The sequence below is a fragment of the Gadus chalcogrammus genome, chromosome 16, assembly GCF_026213295.1.
Source record: "Gadus chalcogrammus isolate NIFS_2021 chromosome 16, NIFS_Gcha_1.0, whole genome shotgun sequence".
NCBI lineage: Eukaryota > Metazoa > Chordata > Actinopteri > Gadiformes > Gadidae > Gadus > Gadus chalcogrammus.
The window spans coordinates 34,129,110-34,155,682 of NC_079427.1; the positions used below are offsets into that span (position 1 = coordinate 34,129,110).

Sequence of the window (26,573 nt, forward strand, 5' to 3'; positions counted from 1 at the left end):
GCCCGCTTGCCCGGGGCAACCAAATGTCATATTTGGGCAAGTTGAGATTGATTTCTGGTTGCCCGAACGGGCAAGTGGATTTTGGGTGGATGTTAATATAAAGACTATTTATTCAAATATGTTTAGAAACTGCAGAACAACCTTTTTTGTCGCAAAATAACACAAAATATAAGTATTTGCAATTGATCAGCGCGCCGTCTTCTCTTCTCTCGGAAAGCGATTAAAAAAAACACATCGCTTCAGTGCGAATATAGCCCCGCCTTCTGTCACTCGCAGTGCGTTCTCTGGCCGTGATTCGAAGGTGTTGGCTGAAGGTTAGCCAACAAAGCTAGCATCGCAAGTGCAGCGCCTCCGCGAACGGTTTAGGTAGAAGGAAAATGGAGGAGTGCAGTTTGGAAGTACTTTGGATTGAGGCAAATTACCAAGGAAAGTCATATGCAAGAACACGGTTTTGGGTTTCATAACTGTGCACATGCACAGCAATAGCGATCTTTTTCACGAAATTGGACCCTCACAAACTATATATTACATGAAAGCTGAGCCTCCACTTATTCCAACAGTCCAAACCATATCATTCTGTGACTAAAACTCGCAAATAACAACTTAAGAAGAAACGTCTCCTTTTCTTTTAACAACCAAAAATGGGTTGTTAAATTACCTTTGTGATTTTTGTCCACAAAGTTGATTCTGGTCGAATAAAACCACCATAAACAGATAACCCAGTGTCTGGGCCAAGTTTTGCAACTAAACATGGTATTTTCAATCAATGAATAAGAGAAGGTTTCTTAGGAAATAGGTAAATTGCCTTCAATCAGAAAACGTATTCTTCAGCGCAATCTAGTGGCCATATGTTTATTTGCGAGTGTTTGGCTTGGTGCAGTCGAATATATTTGCCCTGAAATTTAAATAGAGGTGTCAAGTGTCAAAATTGTAAGATATCTACCTTTATTTGTGTCTCAGAGTAAGACATCGCTCCCAAATGATAACGACCAACTGATAATTATTTCAGGTGGAAATGTTATCTTCCACTTATGCTGTGTTCCATGGCTTTATTCACTTTAACCAAGTATCATCCCCATTGAATATTTCACTTGCACAACAATCTTTCTTTGGCACAAATATGAAATTATCGCCCTAGCAGTTGTGGAGATATACTCTATTTACTTTGGGTATGTTCTTTCCTGAAAAAAACTTTTCCCCTGATATCGAAAATGCTATAGGGTTCCCCAATTAGTTTTTCCAGAGGGCCAAATTTGGTCAAACATGCCATGCCAAGGGCCGAAATGTCGTTTCATTTTTCTAATTCGCCATTTTTATGTGCAAATTTAGCTTTAATTATAATTACTGTTTTTGCGATAATGCAGGAGGGCTAGATCAATTAGGTTTAAATAGCATCCAGCTTCGACTGGAGGGCTTCAATCGCTTCGTACATGTCAGCAACAGTGTGGTTCTTGCCTTGTAGCTGCAGGTTAAGGTGATTCAGATGAGACATGATGTCACAAAAAATTAACATCTGCCAACACCTTGGCGTCAGCCCGCCAGAAATTCGCGGGCTTTTGGGCTCTGCAGGCTGGATAAAAATGACACACGTTCATCACGCAGGTCGCACACCCTCTCCAACACACGGCCTTTACTCAGCCAGCGAACATCGTTGTGCAGCAACAGATCTTTGTGTTCAGCTGACATTTCCTCGGCACCTGCTTTCATAGCTCCACAACTTTTGTTTAGATTTTTTCCTCTTGATTTAAGATTTCACCAGCCATGTGAATTGCACATTGTTTAATGAACTCTGCATCAGCAAAGGGCTTCTTAGCTTTATCAAGCATCCAGGAAACATGCAATGAAGCAGCTGTTGCGCTCTCTTGTGCCGATGCCGTTTTGCATATGGTTAAAACTGACCGCTTGTATGATGTCAACATGCTTGCAATCTTTGGTTTGCGTTGCTCAGATTTTTCTGGGAAACTTCCATTAAAGCTGGCAGCATGCAAACAGTTTGTGTCAGGTTGTCCGATTTAATGACAGCCACCCTCTGCTTGCATATTAAGCATGTCGGCTTTGCGTTGGCATGGTCCGGTAAAGAAAAGCAATACTCATCGGTCCATTCAGTTTTAAACTGGCGGTTCTCCTGGTTGACCTTCCTTTTCATGGCAAATGACATGTTTCTTTCATCAATTTTCAATCCGTTGATTTTTGACAAAGTTGTAATTCCCTGGGATGACAGACGGATAGCGGGAAAGTGACGCACGAAGCACGTTATTACGTCAGCACGCAGTAACGTCAACGGTCAAGTGGATGGTGTGGGCTGAGGGGAAAATATAGCAGACTGCGCAAATAAAAAAATAAAAAATATTTTTTTTTTTTTGGAGATGACATGTGACATGTGGGTCTGCGCGGGCCGGACATTTTGCTCTTGCGGGCCGGATCTGGCCCGCGGGCCGCTAATTGGGGTTCACTGCTCTAAGACCATACATTGTTAACACAGCCTCGCTTTGTGGTCTCCGTCAACAACAACAAGGCGTAATGCTTTCTTTTTGCTGCTCGGCCAAATGTTGTTTCCTTTATTTGTTTACTGAAGAAGTATTGATGCTGGAGATAGAACATTTTGAATAACAAATCCAACTGAAATAAAAAGTAAGATAAGAGCACCAGTTAGAACTACCTTGGCAAAGACACACTGAATGATATGTAGCTACGATTCAATATATTGCCCTAATCTCCTAATTTGGCAAGGAAGTAAGTAAAAATAGTTTTCAAAGAGGCTAAAAATAAGGAGCCAGCCCAAGTATTTTTTTAATGTTAGCATAGCTAGCTGAGCTGGCACTTCATTGGCCGGTTGAGTCTGTTTGCTGTGGCCTCCCGGCGTGCTGCCTTTCTGCCAACTCCAGATCCATGGCCTGAATTATTAATCAACCTGTGGTCAAAGACACAGACCTGGGGGTATTCCATCAACCAAGCTAAAGGCAAAGCCAGGCTTATTTCGCTTAGCCTCGCTACTTTAAGCTAGAGTTGCGTTCCATCAACGTGACTTAAGGGAATCTCCACAAGTAACCATGGCAATTTATCCAGCCAAATGAACCTGGTCGGTACCAGGCTAACTGTCAGGTTTACTTGAGCGGTGTTTCAGAGAAGTCCCATCTGTCGGAAACAAGTGTACCATCAGAAAGTTCCGCCAAGCCTAGTCCTTTTTTTGCCTAGTCCAGATTTTGTCATAAAAGTACACATATGAAGTACAAACAGCCTATATTTTCACTAAGGGTCTAAGATTAAATGATGCAAATAAAATAATTCAATGAATCGCTATCTATTGCTATCGTGGATATTTTCTAAACACATTTTTAGACAAAATTGTGTATTCTATCAAAATTGGGAACCAGCAGTTGGGTGAGTGCTCTAGCATCCGCCCTGTAGTACGGGCGCCCTGAGTTCGCGTCCTGGGCACGATATTGAATTCTTATTTTTGTTATTTCCTTTATATCAGAGAAATTAGGCCTAACAATTTACTTTTTATATAGTAAATATGTCTTACAATATCCCTAGAACCCAAATATAACTTGCAAAAACCCATGGTAAAGTTAATGTTAATATTAATGTTACTGATAAGCCTTTGTCACAATGACAAAGACACTGCTGCATGGGAAATTGCAGCCACATAAATTCCATCCAGGTGAGTTTCTCGGCAGGCAGCCAAGACCACTTCTGTTGAGAAAAATACTATGGTCAATCAGTTTAGAATATTCAAAGAAATGGAAAATAAATGGCATGAAAAGTTTTTTTGATTTCTCCAGTTATCCTTCCTAATTAGGTGGGGAGCCAGCTCGTCAGGAGCAGTTAGGGTTAAGTGTCTTGCTCAGGGACACATCAACACTCAGCTAGGAGGACTAGGGATCGAACTAGCAACCTTTCGGTTTCAAGACAACTGCTCTACCTCCTGAGCTAAGCCGACCCATACTCTGGGGTTGATACATTCCGGACTACTTGCGGAGTTATACGTGAATCAGGGGCAAAAAATCCTCTTTCCTTGACAGCGGTCATTATATGGAATTACCAGAGACGTCTGAGAAGCTGAAACAGTATATTCATAATATTGTAATGACCAAGGAAGAGGCAGTGAATGAGTGAAAATATTGATTCGACAGCGATTTATTAGATACCACCGCTAATAAACCGTTGGAACACACAAGACCGGTAACCTCAGCAACGCCGGTAACTACCACAAACCCCGTAAACCCAATCCCAACAAGAGCTCCCCCCGCTAGCGAATTTATGAATCCTACTATGGCCACGCCAAGACCCGCCCTACTCTGTCTGCTATTGGCCGGGTTGCATGCAACTCGACTGGACGCTTTAGAACTCTACGGTACCCTCGCTGTGAGCATTCGAGAGTGTCACAAAATAACCCTAACCCCTAACCCTAACCCCAACCATAGCAGCTAATATCAAGCCAGTAAAAGCGCAGTAGAATCAAAGATAGGGTGACGTGTGTGATGGACCAATCAGAAATAGAGGCGGGCGTGTCTTTTCGGGGTCTTGGCGTGGCCATAGTAGGATTCCTAATTTCGCCCCCGCTACAGCCATCCGGAGGTGCACACAGCTTTTGGCCGTGATATTATATATTATATTATATAGATCAGTGGTTTTCAAACTGTGGGGCGCGCCCCCCCTGGGGGGCGCCAGAGTTCTTCAGGGGGGGTGCGACGTGAGAAAAAAATAAACCCGAAAAATCCCCTGAAAGACGATGATTCAAATCATCAGTTGTACTTCAACTGTAGAAGTAACATAACTAAATCCATTTTCAACCGTTTATCTTCGTGCAAACCATTTAACAAATCTACACACTTGTATCTTCAATAATATCTAAACAGAATTTCGATATCATTTAAAATGTCTTCAGAATCACAGTTTTAGTTTCATACCGCTTCGTTTTCAGCTGTTTTCATTGAAGATGTCAGCCCATTCTGATACACCTACTTCTAGACATCGTAACTCATTCCGTTTTCAACCGTTTACCATCGTTCTAACCATTAAACAAATCTACACACTTGTATCTTCAATACTATCAACGGAATTTTGATAGCATTTATACTTTTTTCAGAATCACAGTTTTAGTATCAAACCGGCGTCATTTTCAGTTTCTTATAATAATAATAATAATTTAGGTCGCCATAGCAACGCCGGTAAACAAACCCCGCCGAATAGTCGAATCTCTGGACTGAAAAGGCAGATCTGATTAGACTCAGAAAATTCAGAGTCGGGGACCCTGAATTAATCTGTAAACTGGCAGTTTACACAGATTAAGATGTTCAAATGTATTTAAAAAAGGTTAAGCTAAAACATGCTTAGATAAAGTTGTTAAATTGTGTTGTTTAAAAACGCAAAAAGATGTTGTAATGTTTCAGAATAGGTTTAAAAAATATGTTAAAATTTTTTTTTCAAATGTTTCAAAAATATGTTCCAAATGTTTTAAAATTATGATCGGAGATGTTTGAAATGTGTAAAATAATTAAAATAGCTTTCAAAACACAGGAAAAAAAATTGGGGGGGGGGCTCAGCTGAATTTTTTTCTCTGAGGGGGGGCTCACTCTCTCACACTTTGAAAACCCCTGATATAGATATTTATACATAATAGTATATTATATTATTGTTACGTTAGACATTTCTGCAGCAGTCTATCGCGTCCTTACAGTCATCCAAAGTAGTTAGCAAACTCCATCTAGTGGTTAATATTCTCCGGAGAAAAAACACACAGCCGCCATCAACTCTTTGGTCGGGGAACTACTCGGACCGTTTATTCTGCACATGATCACATGACATTAACAGTGCACGCAGGCACGCACGCTCATATAATGACGTCTCTTGTGTAGGCTATTTAATAGGGGTGGGAATCTCTTGGCACCTCACGATTCGAAATCGATTCAGAGGTCAACGATTCGATTTAAAATCGATTATCGATTTTAAATCGATTTTGTAATAAAAAAAATTTTTTTTTATAATATATATATATATATTTTTTTTTAACACATCCATTTTATGTTGAAATGCAAGCTGCATCGATTATTGCATTGCTCAAAAAAATCAATAGATGAATTACCTTTTTATAAAAGAAAAAATATCTTTGTCACAAATATGAATTTCTATCGACAACACAATAACCAATGCAGCTTGCATTTCATCACAATATGGAAGTAGCCTAGTTAAAATGTAAATACATTAATTTTTCTTTTAAATTATTAAAAAAAAAGCTGCTCTTAGTCAATGATAAGAATAAGACTTCAAACACAAAATGCCACTTTTATTTTTGATAATAAGCAGCATGTCCCTAAGAAAATAATGCTACACAATAATATGCTACTTTATGGCGCTTGCATTTTAAAGGTGCTTCATTTCCAGTTAATAACTGGTGGATGCTCATGGAATATGCAAGTTCTCATATTCATGTGACTAACATTAAATTTAAGGCAATATTCCTACCCAATCATTAGGCTAACGTATAGCTAACTGCATCTCACACTGTATAAATAGCAAAACACAACTTGGACCAACAAAATAACATATATACATAGTTCTCAAAGCACAGAAACGAGGCAGTGTCTCTGCATCTTTCGTACACAAAACAAAAGTTGCCAGAGAAAAGGGGGTGAAATGTGTTAACATATCTTTTGCTGAGGTCCTCATTGATCGCCTTCTTTATATCGCGGGTAATTGATGACTCTGCAATGTTGCCCGTCGTTTCCTGGCAGAGTTGAGCTTGCAGTGGGGCAATCAAACACACAGTGGGGCTACTCTCCTCTGATATAAGCGTAGTATCATCCTTCATTGGCTTGAGGGCCTTAACTAAATGCTCTGCATTGGCGACATCGGTCTCATTGAGAGTGCAGAGATCAGATTGTGATTGTCCTTTCCTCACCTGGGGAGAGAGTAAAGTGGCGCAGATAGCAGGCTGCTGTTCCAAAAAGCGATCCACCATTTCAAAGGCACTGTTCCATCTGGTGCTGACGTCTGTTTTGAGTTTGTGGCATGGCAGACCCAGCAGCTTCTGCTTTTCATCTAACTCGTATGCGCCGATGGTGCTCCGGTAAACATTCAACATGTGCGTTTAGTGCGCTTGGTGCGCATGCGTGTATAGCGGAGCAGAGAGGAGAGTTTTCTGTTGCGTTCTGCAGCGGGCGAACAGAATGTTGCAGCATGCGAACTAATTTCATTTTTAAAATTCCGATTATGAACCTTTCTGAATCGAGAACGAATCGTTCTAGAGAGAATCGATTAAAATCTGAAAATCGTTTTTTTCCCCCACCCATTTAACATGGCTTTGCACCTGCACTCATATTCAGTAATATACTTAACAATTATATACTATTATATATGGAGCTCCAGGAGTTGCAAACAACAACAATCACTTTCTCCTCCATGCTGCGGTTTACTCCGGACTGCACTGCAGGGAACGGTTGGCCGGTTGAAGACTGATTAACTGTTACGTTACGTCACTCAGGGAGTGAACGCTGATTGGCTGTCGCGGCAGAAGTTCAAATACTTCAACTCGAGTGCCGTGTCGTGTCGCGCTACTAAATCCTCGTGGACACGCTCGCCCATACCAGGGCGTTCATGCCGCCCCACGGGACTAATCTTGCCGCAGGTTTTTCTAGCAACAAATGTCCCCTGATACGCAGCTCTACGTTGACTTTGTATGGAGTCATGTCGCCCCGTCGCGTTTAGTGTGAACGAACGGTAATAGTAATGTTACCAATACAAAACAATATAAACATGGCAACATAATTCACTATCTTGCTCGAGGAGTATTTACTCATATGCTCACACTAATGATTCAATGCAGTTTGAAGTTTATTTTAAATAACATACCTCATCACCCCAAAGAAAACTCCATGAGGTAGTATTTGCTGACATGTTGTTATAGCTTCTTGGCACATACCCCCTATTTGCAACGGCCATTTTAAAAAGCGAGCATTATTCGTTTGATTGCACTATACAATTTTATCACTAGACGGGATTAATTCCCACACAGTGTCCCTTTAAACAAGGCTGCGATTCAATAGGTGACATATGGGACTTTAACAACACAGGATAACAACCTACTCATGACACTAATCAGACTAATCTGGGAAACAAAGAAAACAACGCACTCAGTTTTTTTCTCAACCAAAAATCACCAAAGCAAACCCAAAAAGGTGAATCTGTCTTCCCAAGACGATGGTCATCTTGCAGGAGCTGTGAGTGGTGGGCTGGACCTCCAGGAAGGCTCTGGTGCCCAGGATGGTGTTCCCAGCGTGGGTCTTGCCGCTCACCCTTCCACCCAGCAGGACCAGAACCACACTGGAGCTGTTAGGCTCTGGGGCAGCTGGGAGAAAAGCAAACACTCACACACACGAATACCGTATGCATGCATGCACACAAAAAACATCCACACACAGACGCACAATCACACATGGTAACCGGTTAATGACGGTGATTATTACCTGCCAGAAACAAGGTAAAGAAATCTGGTTCGATTCTGACACCAAAGCCAACATCAAGCTCTGACTTAGATCAGACCATCACCTTACTTACCACTAAATGCTGCTGCCATTTCAAATAGTTTTCCCAAGATAACGATTGGTTAACATTATTGATTGTTTAAAGGGTTGTTCAGCCCTGTTAAAATGACTCTACTGTGTATCCAAGGAGCTTCTCTGAAAATAACTTCCCATGAGAGTCTTTATGTTTGAAGTGAACACCCGATGATGAATATCACTGGTTGTTCAGGCCAGGGTTCCGTGACATGGTTGTAATGTCAGTTTCAAAGTCCACAATTGTTGGCTTTCCTTGGAGGTAGCATTAGCCATGAGATTATCGGTTACAAACAATATTTGAATGAAATTATAATGAAAATAGTGAAATGACTGGAATATGTATTATGTATATAGATATTCATATATATATGGAAATAAATATACACGTATGTATTTCTGCTAGTTTAATAATGTTGACTACTTTCAGGTACATCGACAGGTTCCAAACCTCCTCATCTCAAAAACAAACTTCACTTTTACCAGATTAAGCCCTAATGTTTCCCGATTGTCTCTGTATTTAGCAAACAACAAAAAAACATGCACTTCATGTCACAGTGCCATTAACTCTCTAAAGTGGATGACCTCCTGTGTGGATGTATGGTCTCCTTAATGCCAGGAGCCCCCTTATCTTGGTGTGTCTTAATGGAAACCTCTGCAATCCTAAAGAGAATCCACCTTGGTGGATGTCAAACACTGAAGCATGGACTGCATTAGGAATGTGTGATGGAAAGGCAAGGCTGAATACCTAGCCGTAGATACTGTACTACTGCTCTACCTCCTGAGCTAAGCTGACCCTATATTAATGGTTGCAGTGTTCCCTTTTTGAGTTATTATATGCTTGAACTCAGGGGCGCAGCCATCACTTCAAAAGTGAGGGGGACAAATTGTTCAGAGGTCTAATGAGTGATTTATCATCCTCGCATTCAGTTTGCACCTCTCTTAGTGGCTACATAACCACAAAAAGCACAGCACCAGGGGACGACTTTAGTTCTTTAAAATGATATACTATCAAAATCTAAAGTCAAAATCTAAAGCTGCCAAACTCGAGCATCTACATGGTATGTAGCCCGATAATTAAGTGCCAAATGACAACACTGAGCACGAAAAGTTCTGTAAAACACCATTCCTGTTTCAAATTATCAGCACCAAAATGGAATGGAAGGGACAGGGTAATAAGCCACATAATTTAATTTAATGGCAAGAAGTGACAAGTGAAAGTGACAACAATAAACATATCGACATGAAGATGTAGCTATTTTATATTTGCCGTCGTCAACTATGACAAAACAGATGTGTGAAATGAATCAAGACTAAGACCAGTGGCGGCTGGTGATCAAAAATGTTGGTGGGGCACAGTAATAGACAAGGGGTCTGGGGTCTGGGGTCCCCCCCCCCCCCCCCCTAAAAGAAATGTAATTAAATAGATTTGATTTCCTGTATTCTGATGCATTTTGGGGATGGCCACTACCTATTTACTATTCATTCCGATTCATAGCCTACATCCTGACTTGCAGGGCCTGGACAAGCTTACAATACATAGTGCATATACAGACCTACTTTATGGCCATTCCACCAGCCATTGCTATTTTACCCATTGTTGTTATTCTGATATTGAGACAAATCATGATCACTGTCCTATAGTGTCCATTTTTGGTGAGTCTCAATGTCTACTTCAAATGCAGTTCGAAATATGGGACAGTTGCTTCATTTTGTTTATATGCTACAGGCCGAAAGACTAAATGAATATGTAACTTACTTGCTCCACTGACTAAGACAAATGGTATGACCTATACCATGATTTCTTTAAAACACAAATAATGCAGTAGTCAAATAATATCTGCAAAATAAATAATAAACAAAAAGTCTCTTTGAAATTAAATATATATACTACATATTTAAGTCATCCATGTCAGTATTTACCTTTTGAACTAAGGGAATCAAAGGCTACAGGGTCTCCTGATTAACTATATTACAAAATAATATTTTCAGTTCTAGATTTCTTTTAGACCCAAGTAGAAACAATAATATAATAAAAATGAAATAATGGTTATATTAACTAAAAAGTAATAACGTTTCAATGTTGATTATCCTCTACAGTTAAATAACTGTGATGTTAATATTTGTGGCCCTTCTTTGGACCTTGGGTGACGTCTGGCCACATTTGTTATTAATTTATTAGACTATATGTATTTTTCGAACTTAGCATGGACTGCAAGGTGCATTCCATTTTCCATGAAAGCAATACTGGGTGCTCCCAGACATGGTGTAATCACATGTCAGTCATGGTCTAGTCACAAATATGTGAAAAACAACCGTGAGCACAAGTTCTCACGGTTGTTGCGCTTACTTTAGAATTATATCAGTAAAAAAATATTTTGCAGTAAAACAACTCATGGTATAATTTATCCAAAAAGTTACTCAAGGGAATGTAACAGAGTAATTGTCACTAGTTACTATCACTCTGCACCTAGCAAGCGATTTAACATAGGTAACAGTTAACAATTGTTAACCAGCTTAACTTGATATATTGTCATCTATTAGTCAGTCATCTTTTAGCTAAACAACATGCAACAGCATTACTCAACTTACACGGTTTGTTTGGAGAAAACAAGGTAAAGTTTTTTGTCTCTTGGCTGCTGGTTTGCTGAACATGCTTGAAACAGATCTGAATCTATTGAAATTACAACACGATAGCGGTGTGTGCCACCTGGCTCCGCCTGCTCATGGTGCGTTCAAAGGCGGCTCGGAAAAACGTGTTTCCACGTGTTAAAAATTAATTGAATGGTTGTAATGGCTGTAAAAAGTGCGGGGGACAGAGGGCACTGATACGGGAAGTGCGGGGGACATTTCCCCCGCGTACCCCGAGTCCGCTACGCCCATGAACTCCTAATAGACCTCCACAAGCAGCTTCTGTTCGCCGCTGGAAAAGATCCTGCTCGGTCCATACACGGTTCTGGGCTGGTTACATATCTCATGAGCGCGCATAATCCACGATAACATAAGCCTGGCTTGAACTAACCTGAGCAAGGCGTGGCTGAACGGGGTTGATGGAACGGCTTTAGCCTCAAGTGGAAGTTGGCATTAGTTCTAATCAGGCTTAATCAACTAAGCGCCGCTTTCGTTAGCGTTTTTGATGGAATACCCCTCCTGTGAGAGATATCATATATATATTAGTTTGTGTCTTTGTGTGTATACATGTATATACTGTATATGTATATATATATACACATACACACACATACATATATCCATCCATATATATATATCAGTGGCGGCTGGTAGTTTTTAAAGTGAGGGAGGAAGGACCACGCGCTTGGTTGCCATTGGCCTGCTTGCACTGTTGGTGTATGGTGGCATAAGAATGTGAGACTCAAGTTGTTTCAGGGTGTTTTGGTGAACTACAAAATAGTAGGGAGGGATAGTTATGTGAATAAATTTGATACAAAGCCACCAGTGGCATCACTGTAATTTGAAAGCTGGTGGGCAGCATGTCTTTGAAATGGACTACAAGGGCAGAAGGAAAGGATGCAAAGCCCATTAGTCAAATCAGGCCTACTCTTGATTTGTAAAAGTAAATAAAAAAATCTAGGCCTATTTTTGCCCTCAATGACTGAAGTTATTGGTTGTAATTTAGCTATGTTTATTTTCAGGTACAATTGTTTAAAGAAAAGACTGACCAAAAGTGATGCCATTTAAAATGCATCATGCTCTGAATCATTCACCCTTTCCACAATATCAAACAGAACGGTCAGAGTAGCAAACAAGTAAAATAACGAGAACATTATTCTAGATTCAACCTGATCTATAGGCATGGTGCCTAGCAAGGAAAGTTGCATAGCAGCACCAGCGTGAACTTGACACTAGTCGTGGCGTTTGGTTGCCCTATCAAGATTTTTCACATCAGGGAAACCATAAACAGCCCACGTTGGAGATTTGCCATTATTCATTAGCAAATAGGGCCAGCAATACAGTCGATTGCTAGTAATGCTATCAGTAAGCCATGAGTACGTAGCAAACCATGTAGCACCCACAACACTGACGTTGCCATTACTTTTGGTGATCTCGATTTTGCGAAGTGGTCTACCTTTTTCTTTGGTCGCTAACTTAGCACTGTAACTCAATGAATGGAATGCTTTGTGTAATTAAACATGAACAATGTCCTATGTTTCCAATGTTTCTATTGTACACTTTATTCGCAGATGTTAGAATCTCGTTATCCTTCAGATGATTTCACCTGCTTTGCGTCTCTAGACTGAGCGGCAATGCAGGCAGAGCGGGTTTGTTTGTTATCGACAGCGTTGCCAGATTGGGTAAATTTCCCGCCCAATGATAATTTTCCCAGTCTAAAGCATGGTATAAAGCGGTTAAAAGTAGTCCAATTGGGTGGGAAATCTGCCCAATCTGGCAACACTGCTCACCAGCCAGGGATCCTGCTGATTGGTTCATGGCGCAGCGCGACTAGATTTTTGCGCGAATCAGACGCCTTTAAGGTCACACCCACTCAGAGGAGGACTTTCCTCCTCTCTCCCATTGAAACCCATGTTATTTACCAGCCGCCAGTACTTTTGGGGAAATGAATGGGAGTCAACGGAGGCTGAGGGAGGACCTTCCTCCCTGAAGTAATTGTCAAAAGGCGATAGGGGGTGCTAATGTCCCTTTACCTAGGGAAACGAACATTATATTCAAAGGCATTAAAGTAGTCATATTTAAGGGCATTAATTCATTACAGTAGTCTGGGCAATCTACATTTTTTATTCTCAACAATGTTAAGGAGGATCTTCCTCCCTCTCCTCAATGGAGAAGCCTCCACTATATATATATATATATATATATATATATATATATATATATATATATATATATATATATATATATTTATTAATAGATAACAGTGGCGGCTGGTGGTTTTTGAAGTGAGGGAGGAAGGACTGCTTGCTTGGTTGCCATTGGCCTGCTTGCACTGTTAGTGGCGTATGGTGGCATAAGTATGTGAGACTCAAGTTGTTTCAGGGTGTTTTCGGGAACTACAAAATAGCAGGGAGGGATAAATGTTTATTTTCAGCTACAATTGTTTTAAGAAAAATGAAGACATAAGACCAAAAGTGATGCCATTTAAAATGCATCATGCTCAAGAATGGTCAGAGTAAAAAACAATTAAAAGAACAGCAAGAACATTATTTCACAACTATTTGCATGGGCTGTAAGCCTAACATTGTTTGAGGCAATATGGATGTTAATGGCTGTTTCAAAATGTTGGTCATGGTGTTAAGACAAATAAGATTGAAGGACTTCATTTATAGATCAAGTAAATCCTTCGCCGCCAACACTTTCAGGTAAATCAATGGGAGTCAAGCTCAAGTCAGGCTGAGGGAGGTACGTCCTCCCTGAAGATATTATCAATAGGCGGTGCTAATGTCCCTTTACCAAGGGAAACAAACATAACATATACAAAGGCATTAAAGTAGTCATATTTAAGGGCATTAATTCATTAGTAGTATGGGCAATCTACATTTTTTATTCTCAACGATGTTAAGGAGGATCTTCCTACCTCTCCTCACTGGAGAAGCCTCCACTGAATTATATACATATAAGTTATATGTATATATATATATGTGTGTCTTTGTATTTGATAAGTTATATGTGTTATATGATATAACACATATAACTTATCAACCCCAGCGTACTCGGTTGCTAAGCGACGTCAACGTCATTGGCAGACTATTTCTCTGCTGATCAACACTACGAATGCTGGTAACAAATAAATTATAAAAATAAGTTATTTTTTCGTTTTGCAAGTAGCCGTGTAATAGGCGGGATAATGTATAGAATGTCACCGGTCATTATCGAAAATAAACCCCTTCAGGGCGAAGCAAGACACCTCCGCTTCGCGTCGTTGTCTGGTTCGCCCTGTATTTTCCCGATAATGACCGGCCTTCTAAACATTATCCCTTATGCCCTGTTTACACCTACCCGATAGTGGGCCCCGATGGTGCCCGATGGCTAAATCAGCAGCTATCGTTATAACATCGGCAAATAGCGTGGTTGCATCGGGAAACACTGTTACTCTTCCGGGGAACATCGTTAGACAACGGGAAGAAAAGCTCAATGATCGGGTAACATCGGGCAACATCGGCAAAGAACAAACATGTTTGTTCATTTTGGGTCTATCGGGGTAGAATCGGTTACCAGGTGTTGCTATGGGCTAATTGGCTATAATCGGGAATAGAACTGGAGTATAACGTAAGACATCGCAAGTCGTTCAGGAATTTTCCTGGGGTACATCGGCTATATTCGTTAATCTTCCACGCTTTATCGTGTTTTATCGTCTTTATATCGGCGACCTCAACACACAAAAGACCCCCGAGAGACACCCGACGTCTCTAGGGAAGACATATGGAATAGCACGTTTATTACACGAATGCACACGAATTACACCCGATAGAGTCACTCTATTTATTTTTTACCCGAATTAGACCCGATGTAATCCAATGTAACCTGAAACATACAGATTGCAGGCCGAATTATACCAATAGTCTCACGACAAATAACGATTGTGACCAGATTGTGTTAAGGAAGACCCTCAATCTGTCACTTGGGTATAAATAGGGGGTGATGGATGGATGTCCTACTTTTATAATTAAAGGGGTACTTCGCCCATTTAGAACCGGCGTTCTATTATTATAAAATTGTTTTATTACAAAAAAAAATTATATTACATATTTATATTTATATTTATATTACAAAAAATTGTAATAATATATATATATATATATATATGCATATATATATATATGCATATGTGTGTGTGTGTATATCAGTGGCGGCAGGTGGTTTTTAAAGTGAGAGAGGAAGGTCTGCGCGCTTCGTTGCCATTGGCCTGCTTGCACTGTTAGTGGCGTACATGTTGGCATAAGTATGTGAGACTCAAGTTGTTTCAGGGTGTTTTGGTGAACTACAAAATTGCAGGGAGGAATAATTATGTGAATTGATACAAATCCACCAGTGGCAGCATTGTTCTTTGAAAGCTGGTGGGCCGCATGTCTTGGACTACAAGGGCAGAAGGAAAGGATGCAAAGCCAATTAGTCAAATCAGGCCTATTCTTTATTCATAAAACGAAATAAAAAAATCTGGGCCTAGAATTGGGCCTATTTTTGCCCTCAATGACTGAAGCTATTGGTTGTAATTTGGCTATGTTTATTTTCAATTGTTTTAAGAAAAATTAAGACACAAGACCAAAATATATATATATATATATATATTATTGGTGGGCCGTTATCGGCGTTAACGGCTGCGTTAACGCAAAACTTTTATCGCGCGATAAAATAAATATTGCCGTTAATCTATTTTCAAAAACTTCCTTGTTCGGACCCATCACGTGACTGAACTAACCAATCAGAAGCTAGAATTTAGACGGAGGTAAACGTGAGGGAATCAGAGAGGCAGATTCAACAGAATATCCTGACTGTAAAATATGTAAATATGTAATAATTGTGTAACATAAATATGTAAATGATTAACTGACTAAAAATTGTAAATACATTTCTAGCAAATTAACTCCAATATAAATTATATTAATTTATTCTACAACTTTCAAATATTTAACTTCTAAACCTTACATTATTATGGATTATTACACGGCTCTTCTCAATGCTGTAGACTGCTCCATTCACTTGCATGGGCATTCCCAAAGTTCAGCTGTCAATTATTTTTGTTTATGCTCCGTTCACTTGCATGGGCACTTCACAACTTCCGGCGGTGAATTATATTTGATAATTCACCATTGCCCAGTATAATTGACCGCTTTCAAGGTAAACAAACAGATTTTTTGCCTAGATTAATCTTGGAATTAATCTAGATTAATCTAGATTAAAAATAATAATCTATGCCCACCACTAATATATATATATATATATATATATATATATATATATATATATATATATATATATGTAAGGGATAATGCCCGACGAGGTGTCCATTATCAGGAATTAATGGACGACGTGTAGGCGTGAACCGTCCGACGCGAAGCGGAGGACGGTTGCCTCCGCGAAGTGCATTAATTCCTGATAATGGACACCTCGAAGGGCATTATCCCGCTTATACCACGGTCACTTACCAACGGTGACCAAATTAAGACCATTAATTTATATTTTCATGCGTTTTACAATCCGAATATAAAGTTTTCCACAAAACATACATTTGTTTGCCTGGTTACGCCTGAGGGTCTGACTAATACCCGGAACCACCATTACACGCCCGTTGGGTTCTCATGCAACGGAAACGTTGTTCCCTCCTCCAGTAATTAGGACGGGCCATAGCTACGACTTTAGAACGGGAGGTAGCGGGAGGTATTATAGTCCGCTCAGCTTTGTTTTGTTTCCCGTTGCTATGGTTACTACTATTTTAGAGACGATACGCCAGCTAGCGCATTAATTGAGAACGGTAAACAGACAATTTGACGGAACTACTTGTCCAGGTGTCCGTATATCAGGAGTTAATGCACACCCTGCATCCAATCAGAATCGAGTATTCCCGCAGACCGTGGTATAAATATATATATATATATATATATATATATATTAATGGTGAACCGTTATCGGCGTTAACGGCTGCGTTAACGCAAAACTTTTATCGGGCGATAAAAAAAATATCGCCGTTAATCTATTTTCAAACACTTCCTTGTTCGGACCCATCATGTAACTGAAATAGCCAATCAGGAGCGAGAATTTAGACTGAGGTAAACGTGAGGGAATCAGAGAGGCAGATTCAACAGAATATCCTGACTTTGTTAAATATGTAAACATGCAAATATGTAAGTAATAATTGTGTAAAATAAATATAGAAATGATTAACTGATTGTAAGTACATTTCTAGCAAATTAACTCCAATATAAATTACATTAATTTATTCTACAATTTTCAAATATTTAACTTCTAAACCTTACATTATTATGGATTATTAGGGGCCGTGTCCACCAAAAGCCTTTTTAAAAGGCGGAGCGCTGAATTATATTATTATTATATATATATATATATATATATATATATATATATTAGTGGTGGGCATAGATATTTTTTTTAATCTAGATTAATTTTGGAATTAATCTAGATTAAAATGGCAAACGCCAAAAAATACTTTTGTTTACCTTGACAGCTGTCAATTATACTTGGCAACGGTGAATTATCAAATATAATTCACCGCCGGAAGTTGTGAAGTGCCCATGCAAGTCAACGGAGCATAAACAAAAATAATTGACAGCTAAACGTTGGGAAGGCCCATGTAAGTGAATGGAGCAGTCTGCAGCATTGAGAAGAGTCGTGTAAGGGGCCGTGTCCACCAAAAGCCTTTTTAAAAGGCGGAGCGCTCCGTGCAATGCTTTCAACGCGTTTGTGCGCACCGCTCAAAAAAGGCGCACGGAGCGTTTTTCGTTCACATCATTAATATGCGTCATCGCTTGTATCCATAGATATACAGCTTCTATCTGTTGGCTCTATCATCTGGTATCTGACACCTGAACGTCCTCTCTGGTTGCTCCTACAATTTTATTAGAAAATGAATGCAAGATTAATAGCGCTTCATTAGTGGTGGGTGTGTGTCTGTGTATGTTTATATACATACATACAACTCTATATCAAGGCAGTAGGAGTAAATATAATTAAGAAATGTAATCGTGGTTATACCGAGATACATATAGCAATAGCACTGAGGATAGGGAACAAACAAGGGGAAGGAGATGAAAGAGGAGCCCACCCCCGACCCCCCTGCTGAACTCAACACAGATCAACAACACCAGATACTTTTACTTATTCAGACGCTGCGCTACCCTGTGAGCGAGAGCCTTTCCCTGCCTGGACTGTCGCAGGCGGTGTCTCTGTGTCTTTTCTTGACGCCTGCAGGTCAGAAGCTGACCTCTGACCTTCTATCTGACACTCTATAAAGTCACCAGATGGCAATAATTATGCACTGTTGTATAAAGCCACCAGATGGCCATATGCACTTTTGTATAAAGCCACCAGATGGCCACATGCACTGTTGTCATTTTAGACGTACAGTAAGTTATTTTGAAAGATTTAGTTTGTTCTAGGTCAATCTGTCCCATCCCTCTCAGCTGACAGGGTTTCGGTTCTGGAATTTTTGCCTGTGCACTGCTATTCCGAGCAGGGACTTCACAGGACCTGTGCAGGCTGCTGTGCTCTGCACCCCGTTCCCACCTCCAACTAAGCCCTCCTTCACCCCTTGCAACTCAGCAAGGTGTGCATTACCCAGGTGCGCGTCAGTGAATGTGGTCACTTGCCTTGCCTTCTGAGAGCTGATAGTGTGGAAACTCAGCCAGAGAGAGCTAGGGTTGCATTGCGTAAGAAGAAACAGCTGACACTCTGGAACCTGCACTGGCAGAGAAAGTGGATGGGAAATGTAGGGGAAGGCTTTTCATCTGTTGAAAAGCAAGCTATCAGTGCTTTGTGTGTGGTTCTCTCTGTGTCTATGTGGTTGCTAAAGTTCAGCAGTGTTTTGTACAGCACAAATACCACTACCTATGCAAATACACCTCTGGTCTGGGGAATGAGCTGTGAACTGTAAGGCCTGTGTACCATGGGATAAAATGGCGGCGATCAATCCCCCATTTAACAAAAGTGACACCCTGCTAGCATTGAATTATATTTATTTCAATGACAATCTGACTCACCACCAAAACACCACAAAACTTCAAATAAAGAGAAATATTACCTTTTTACTTAGTTGCACCCTTATACATGTATGTCATTTAAATCCAATTTGCTCTACGTTCCAGCAGAGAAATGAACCACTATTCTTACTGTAGTGTATGACTAAACACTGACTTGGATGTTTCTGTAGTCTTAGTATTGATTGAATTGTTGCTGATGAGCTAAACACTGTGCTTGCTCATCTTGTGTCTCGGCACCTTTTGCTTTTGCTGCAGTCGATGCGGTCTTCCAGAGGTGCCTCCTTCCTGTGGCGGAGAACCCAGAAGCAGCAGCAGTATGTCCCGCGTGTCATCTACGGCCAAACGCTATGGGGGCCCCTCCTCTTACACCAGCCACTACAGCTCCTATGGCTCCTCCCTCACGCCGGGCCTTAGCACGGCCTACAGCGAACGGGACAAGGCCTCCTCCTACAGGTTACCCGTCACCTCCACCTCCACCTCAGGCTACTCTTCTTTCTACTCCTCCTCCTCGTCCAGTTACCTGGGCAGCTCTGCCTCCCGCGCCCGCAACTACAGCAGCTCCTCTGAGCCTGACCGGGGCCGGGCGGTGCCAAGCCTCCTTGGAGTGGGGCGCCGTAGTGAGAGCTTGAGCCGCAACCCGATCAAGAGCTACTCCGGGTCGGGCCTGAGTGCTGGTGGGACGGCGTACCCTGGCTACGGATACGGCTCCTACAGGTCGCCTTCCACCACCTCCTCGGTCTACCCCAGCTACCTCTCCTCCTCCTCCTCCTCCTCCTCCTCAGCCACCTCAGGCCTCTCGCTTAGCCGGCGCAAGTCTGTGTCCCAGAGTGAACTGAGCCAGGGTTTGTCCTCGCTGGGCCTGACCGACCGCTCATACTCCTCCGCCTCCTCCGCCAGCGCCCTGAGGAGTTACCGGGATCCAACCCGTGAGGCTACCAATACGTACGGTGGTGGTGGCATCAGCTCCTGTGCCACCTACCCAAGCCTCTCTCGGAGCAGCACCCAGGAGGCCTTCGTCAGCAGCAGCAGCACGCACACCAGCTCCCCCAGCAGGGACTCCACAGTAAGGACCTCTGCTACACCTCACAGACCTACTCACATCAATTATATATTCACATCTAATTTAAAATGTTGGTATTTTGGTAACTAATTACCAAACTTAATTTCAGTAGGTCGAAGTTTTAATATTGCTGTCGTTATTGATATCAATTATAATTGTGATATTATTGTCACCGTCCAGCAGCAGCACATTATGCAATGGTTAGTTACAGGTCTGTTGCTTCGGGATGGATATAGTAATCTGAGCTATGCTTGTCAGAACAAGGTGTTGTCGCAACATGCTTGTTAATTTACACAAATTTCACAAGATTTAAGGCCTTTAACTGTTCAAATTCAATGCCCATCCGACCATTGCACAACAAGCTCCCAGCTCTGTTATGAGGTATTTATGGCAGAGGACATGACATGACTGGTTTTCTCCACGCAGGGGCACTGTTGCTCTATTCTCCTGCTCTGTTTTTCTCATTCATTCCTTTTCTGTAGCTGGCCTAACCCTCTGTTAATATTGACAACAACAACAGAAACACTTATAGAGATTTTTGATCAGGAGACGGCTTATAAACTCATCCGTGGTCATGATTAGACAGAGTTGGCAAGTCCTTCTCTTAAACCTGAATTACATTCGGAGCCTGGGTGATAAAAATGCAGTGAAAATTAGATGTTATACCACCTGTGCTAGCAAATAGCCAGCTAACAGATCCTGGCTTCGAGTTAAGTTATCCTGGGCTACAACACTGGACCCCATCCCTGATCCCTGATATTAATAACCTGGGTAGGAGTAGTTGTGGCACTAGTGAGGTTGGAAGTCATTAGACCCACTTCCCCCTGAACTTTCCATCCCATGGGATTAGCCTTGATATCTGCTTACCACACCATATTAAAGAGGCGGTCGGGGGGGGAGTGGTGGTAAAAGTAGAATAGGAGGGCAGATACATAAACAGATGGAGTGGATGCATTAAGCAGAGTAATAACCATGACTACTGGGCAGGGCCGCTGCTGGCCGTTTCGGTGCCCTACGATAGCGGGGGGGGGGGAAGCACGTTTTATATATTAGGTAAAAACATCTAATTTGCAGAATTTGAGTGATAGGTTATACAATTAAGAACAAACAACGGTGGGCCTCTTCATAACTAATTTACATATATTTTTTATTAAATAATGTATTATTATTTTTTTTTTTTAACAAACCTTAATTTTTGGTGCCCCCTATACTTGGTGCCCTACGTACTCTGCGTACTCTGCGTATAGGGAGCGGCGGGCCTGCTACTGGGTCTGTTCACATAGGAGCAACACCATCTGCTCTTAAGTCTCATAGGTTAAACTGTGCTTCAGTCCAGGGGTCTGGCACACTTTAGTTTTTGACCGCCTGTTAGCCAATGCACCTTCCATCTGGTTGTCGCATACCAAAAAATACCATATTTTCTAATCTCTGTTGGGTTCTTTGATAGGTTTCTAGTCGCATGTGTTTTTTTTAGAATTACCAAATGATAGTATAAATATATATAATATTGAAAAATGTTTCCTATGAATGTTTCAGATGGATAAATAGCTTAGGTTAACCGTAGCTTAGATTCAAAGTAACCAAATCGATGATACAGCCCGAACAATCAACTCCATACAATGCTTACCAGAATTCTCTGATTATTTATCTTTCTATAATGAATATTTAGGGGTCCAAGCCAACAGGTTGGATCCCTATTGTTTTTGTAAGGATTTTTAGGGGTCCAAGCCAACAGGTTGGATCCCTATTGTTTTTGTAAGGATTTTTAGGGGTCCAAGCCAACAGGTTGGATCCCTATTGTTTTTGTAAGGATTATTATTATTAGGGGTCCAAGCCAACAGGTTGGATCCCTATTGTTTTTGTAAGGATTTTTAGGGGTCCAAGCCAACAGGTTGGATCCCTATTGTTTTTGTAGCGATTCTTCTTATTCTTCCCGCGGTGAAAGTGGAACTACAGCCCAAACCGTAAATGGTGCACATGCGCCAATTACATGACTAGATCCAGAATCGGCACCGCTACTCAGATAACAAAATCCAGACACGCCGGTCCCTAGGTGGCGCTATACCAAGGAATACGCGTTTGGGGCTATAACTCCCACACCGAACCTCCCACAGTCCAAAAACTACACACAGATGCACTGGAGTCTGCTGCATCTTTTGGCCTAGGCCACGCCCATTTGCGTCAATGAATATTTTTCGCTAAATCGCGAAAACCGCAAAAATGATTTTTCCCTACTCCTCCCACATTTCTTGACCACTTTTTTGATCCGACCTTCGACGACTAAACGGTAGCGTTTTGAATATTGGTTTATGAGCTAAATTAGACGTGGAAAATCAAAATTCCAAAGAAATCCAAAATTAGACATCAGAACGAGTCCAAATTTTACACACATGTTGGTGCTAACCTTAATGTCGTTCGATAAAAATTTCGGAAAATTTCGCCATTAGGGGGCGCAATAAAAGAGGAAATTGTATATCTTCTACAAAATTTCGCCGCGAAAACGCTACACTGACTTCTCGCTACTCCTACCACAGTCAAATCCTTTGTATCCACAGGTTCAGGGTAGCGTTTTGAACACATGCTTTCGGTCAATTTCGCCGTTAGGGGGCGCAATAAACTAGGAAATTGTATATCTTCTACAAAATTTCGCCGCGAAAACGCTACACTGACTTCTCGCTACTCCTACCACAGTCAAATCCTTTGTATCCACAGGTTCAGGGTAGCGTTTTGAACACATGCTTCGCGTTGTGCCGGCGAAATGCACATTTCTTGTCGCGTTGTGCCGGCGAAATTGAAACTTCTTGGACCCCTGCATAACTGCTTGCAGTTCTAGTTAGGGGTCCAAGCCAACAGGTTGGATCCCTATTGTTTTTGTAAGGATTTTTCCTATTATTATTCTTCCCCCCGTACTTGTTGGACTACAGCCCAAACCGTAAAAGGTGCACACGCGCCAATTGCATGACTAGAACCAGTACCGGCACCGCTACTCAGATAACTAAATCCAGACATGCCGGCCACTAGGTGGCGCTATACCAAGGAGAAACACGTTTGGGACTATAACTCCCACACCGAACCTCCCAGCGTCCAAAAACTTGTACAGACAGATGCACTGGAGTCTGCTGCATCTTTTGGCCTAGGCCACGCCCATTTGCGTCTATGAATATTTTTCGCTAAATCGCGAAAACCGCAAAACTGTATTTTCCCTACTCCTCCCACATTTCTTGACCAATCGACACCAAACTTTGCACACGGCATCTTCGGACGCACACGCAAAGAAATGATAGACAGTTTTTTGATCCGACTTTCGACGACGAAACGGTAGCGTTTTGAATATTGGTTTATTAGCAAAATTTGACGTGGAAAATCAAAAATCCACAAAAAACAAAAATTAGACATCGGATCGAGTCCAAATTGTACACACATGTTGGTGCTAACCTTATTGTCGTTTGATAAAAATTTCGGAAAATTTCGCCATTAGGGGGCGCAAGAAACGAGGAAATTGTATATCTTCCACAAAATTTCGCCGCGAAAACGCCACACTGACTTCTCGCTACTCCTACTACAGTCAAATCCTTTGTTTCCACAGGTTCAGGTTAGCGTTTTGAACACATGCTTTGCGTTGTGCCGGCGAAATGCACATTTCTTGTTATTATTATTATTATTATTTCGTACGCCTTAGAAGTGGTACCACAGCCCAAACCGTAAATGGTGCACACGCGCCAATTGCATGACTAGATCCAGAATCGGCACCGCTACTCAGATTACAAAATCCAGACACGCCGGTCCCTAGGTGGCGCTATACCAAGGAATACGCGTTTGGGGCTATAACTTCCACACCGAACCTCCCAGAGTCCAAAAACTTGTACACACAGATGCACTGGAGTCTGCTGCATCTTTTGGCCTAGGCCACGCCCATTTGCGTCTATGAATATTTTTCGCTAAATCGCGAAAACCGCAAAACTGTTTTTTCACTACTCCTCCCACATTTCTCGCCCGATCAACACCAAACTTTGCACACGACATCTTCAGACGCACACGCAAAGAAATCCTAGACACTTTTTTGATCCGACCTTCGACGACGAAACGGTAGCGTTTTGAATATTTGTTTATTAGCTAAATTAGACGTGAAAAGTCAAAAATCCGAAGAAATCCAGAATTATACATCGGATCGAGCCCAAATTTTACAGACATGTTGGTGCTAACCTTAATGACGTTCGATAAAAATATCGGAAAATCTCGCCATTAGGGGGCGCAATAAACAAGGAAATTGTATATCTTCTACAAAATTTCGCCGCGAAAACGCTACACTGACTTCTCGCTACTCGTACCACAGTCAAATCCTTTGTATCCACAGGTACAGGGTAGCGTTTTGAACACATGGTTCGCGTTGTGCCGGCGAAATGCACATTTCTTGTCGCGTTGTGCCGGCGAAATGCACACTTCTTGTTAGGGGTCCAAGCCAACAGGTTGGATCCCTATTGTTTTTGTAAGGATTATTAGGGGTCCAAGCCAACAGGTTGGATCCCTATTGTTTTTGTAAGGATTTTTATTATTATACTTCCTACCAAGAAAGTGGGAATACAGCCCATACCGTAAATGTTGCACACACGCCAATTGCATGACTAGATCCAGGTCAGTGAAGACTATGCAGACGACAAAATCCAGACACGCCGGCCACTAGGTGGCGCTATACCAAGGAATACGCGTTTGGGGCTATAACTCCCACACCGAACCTCCCACAGTCCAAAAACTTGTACACACAGATGCACTGGAGTCTGCTGCATCTTTTGGCCTAGGCCACGCCCATTTGCGTCTATGAATATTTTTCGCTAAATCGCGAAAACCGCAAAACTGTTTTTTCCCTACTCCTCCCACATTTCTTGACCAATCGACACCAAACTTTGCACCCGACATCTTCAGACGCACACGCATAGAAATCTTAGACAGTTTTTTGATCCGACCTTCGACGACGAAACGGTAGAGTTTTGAATATTGGTTTATTAGCTAAATTAGACGTGGAAAATTAAAAATCCAAAAAAATCCAAAATTAGACATCGGATCAAGTCCAAATTCTACAAACATGTTGGTGCTAACCTTAATGACGTTCGATAAAAATTTCGGAAAATTCCGCCATTAGGGGGCGCAATAAACGAGGAAATTGTATATCTTCTACAAAATTTCGCCGCGAAAACGCTACACTGACTTCTCGCTACTCCTACCACAGTCAAATCCTTTGTATCCACAGGTTCAGGGTAGCGTTTTCAACACATGCTTCGCGTTGTGCCGGCGAAATGCACATTTCTTGTCGCGTTGTGCCGGCGAAATGCACACTTCTTGGACCCCTGCATAATTATTCTTACCCCCCTAAAAGTGGGCCCACACCCCAAACCGTAAAAGGTGCCGACACGCGAATTGCATGACTAGATCCAGATCTCTTCGGACTACGCAGACGACCAAATCCAGACACGCCGGCCACAAGGTGGCGCTATACCAAGGAATACGCGTTTGGGGCTATAACTCCCACACCGAACCACCCAGAGTCCAATAACTTGTACACACAGATGCACTGGAGTCTGCTGCATCTTTTGGCCTAGGCCACGCCCATTTGCGTCCATGAATATTTTTCGCTAAATCGCGAAAACCGCAAAACTGTTTTTTCCCTACTCCTCCCACATTTCTTGACCAATCGACACCAAACTTTGCACCCGGCATCTTCAGACGCACACGCAAAGAAATCTTAGACAGTTTTTTGATCCGACCTTCGACGACGAAACGGTAGAGTTTTGAATATTGGTTTATTAGCTAAATTAGACGTGGAAAATTAAAAATCCAAAAAAATCCAAAATTAGACATCGGATCAAGTCCAAATTCTACAAACATGTTGGTGCTAACCTTAATGACGTTCGATAAAAATTTCGGAAAATTCCGCCATTAGGGGGCGCAATAAACGAGGAAATTGTATATCTTCTACAAAATTTCGCCGCGAAAACGCTACACTGACTTCTCGCTACTCCTACCACAGTCAAATCCTTTGTATCCACAGGTTCAGGGTAGCGTTTTCAACACATGCTTCGCGTTGTGCCGGCGAAATGCACATTTCTTGTCGCGTTGTGCCGGCGAAATGCACACTTCTTGGACCCCTGCATAATTATTCTTACCCCCCTAAAAGTGGGCCCACACCCCAAACCGTAAAAGGTGCCGACACGCGAATTGCATGACTAGATCCAGATCTCTTCGGACTACGCAGACGACCAAATCCAGACACGC

General features: G+C 41.6%; 1 protein-coding gene across 1 annotated transcript in view; it reads left to right on the forward strand.

Annotated features, from left to right (window-relative positions):
* Positions 1 to 26,573, forward strand: part of LOC130405725 (uncharacterized protein DDB_G0271670-like) — an 85,449-nt gene that overhangs the window by 10,149 nt on the left and 48,727 nt on the right. The window contains exon 2 of the mRNA XM_056610890.1: positions 19,502 to 20,309. Within this exon, the coding sequence (XP_056466865.1) occupies positions 19,563 to 20,309 (747 nt within the window). The 5' untranslated portion in view covers positions 19,502 to 19,562. The remainder of the gene's footprint in view (positions 1 to 19,501; positions 20,310 to 26,573) is intronic.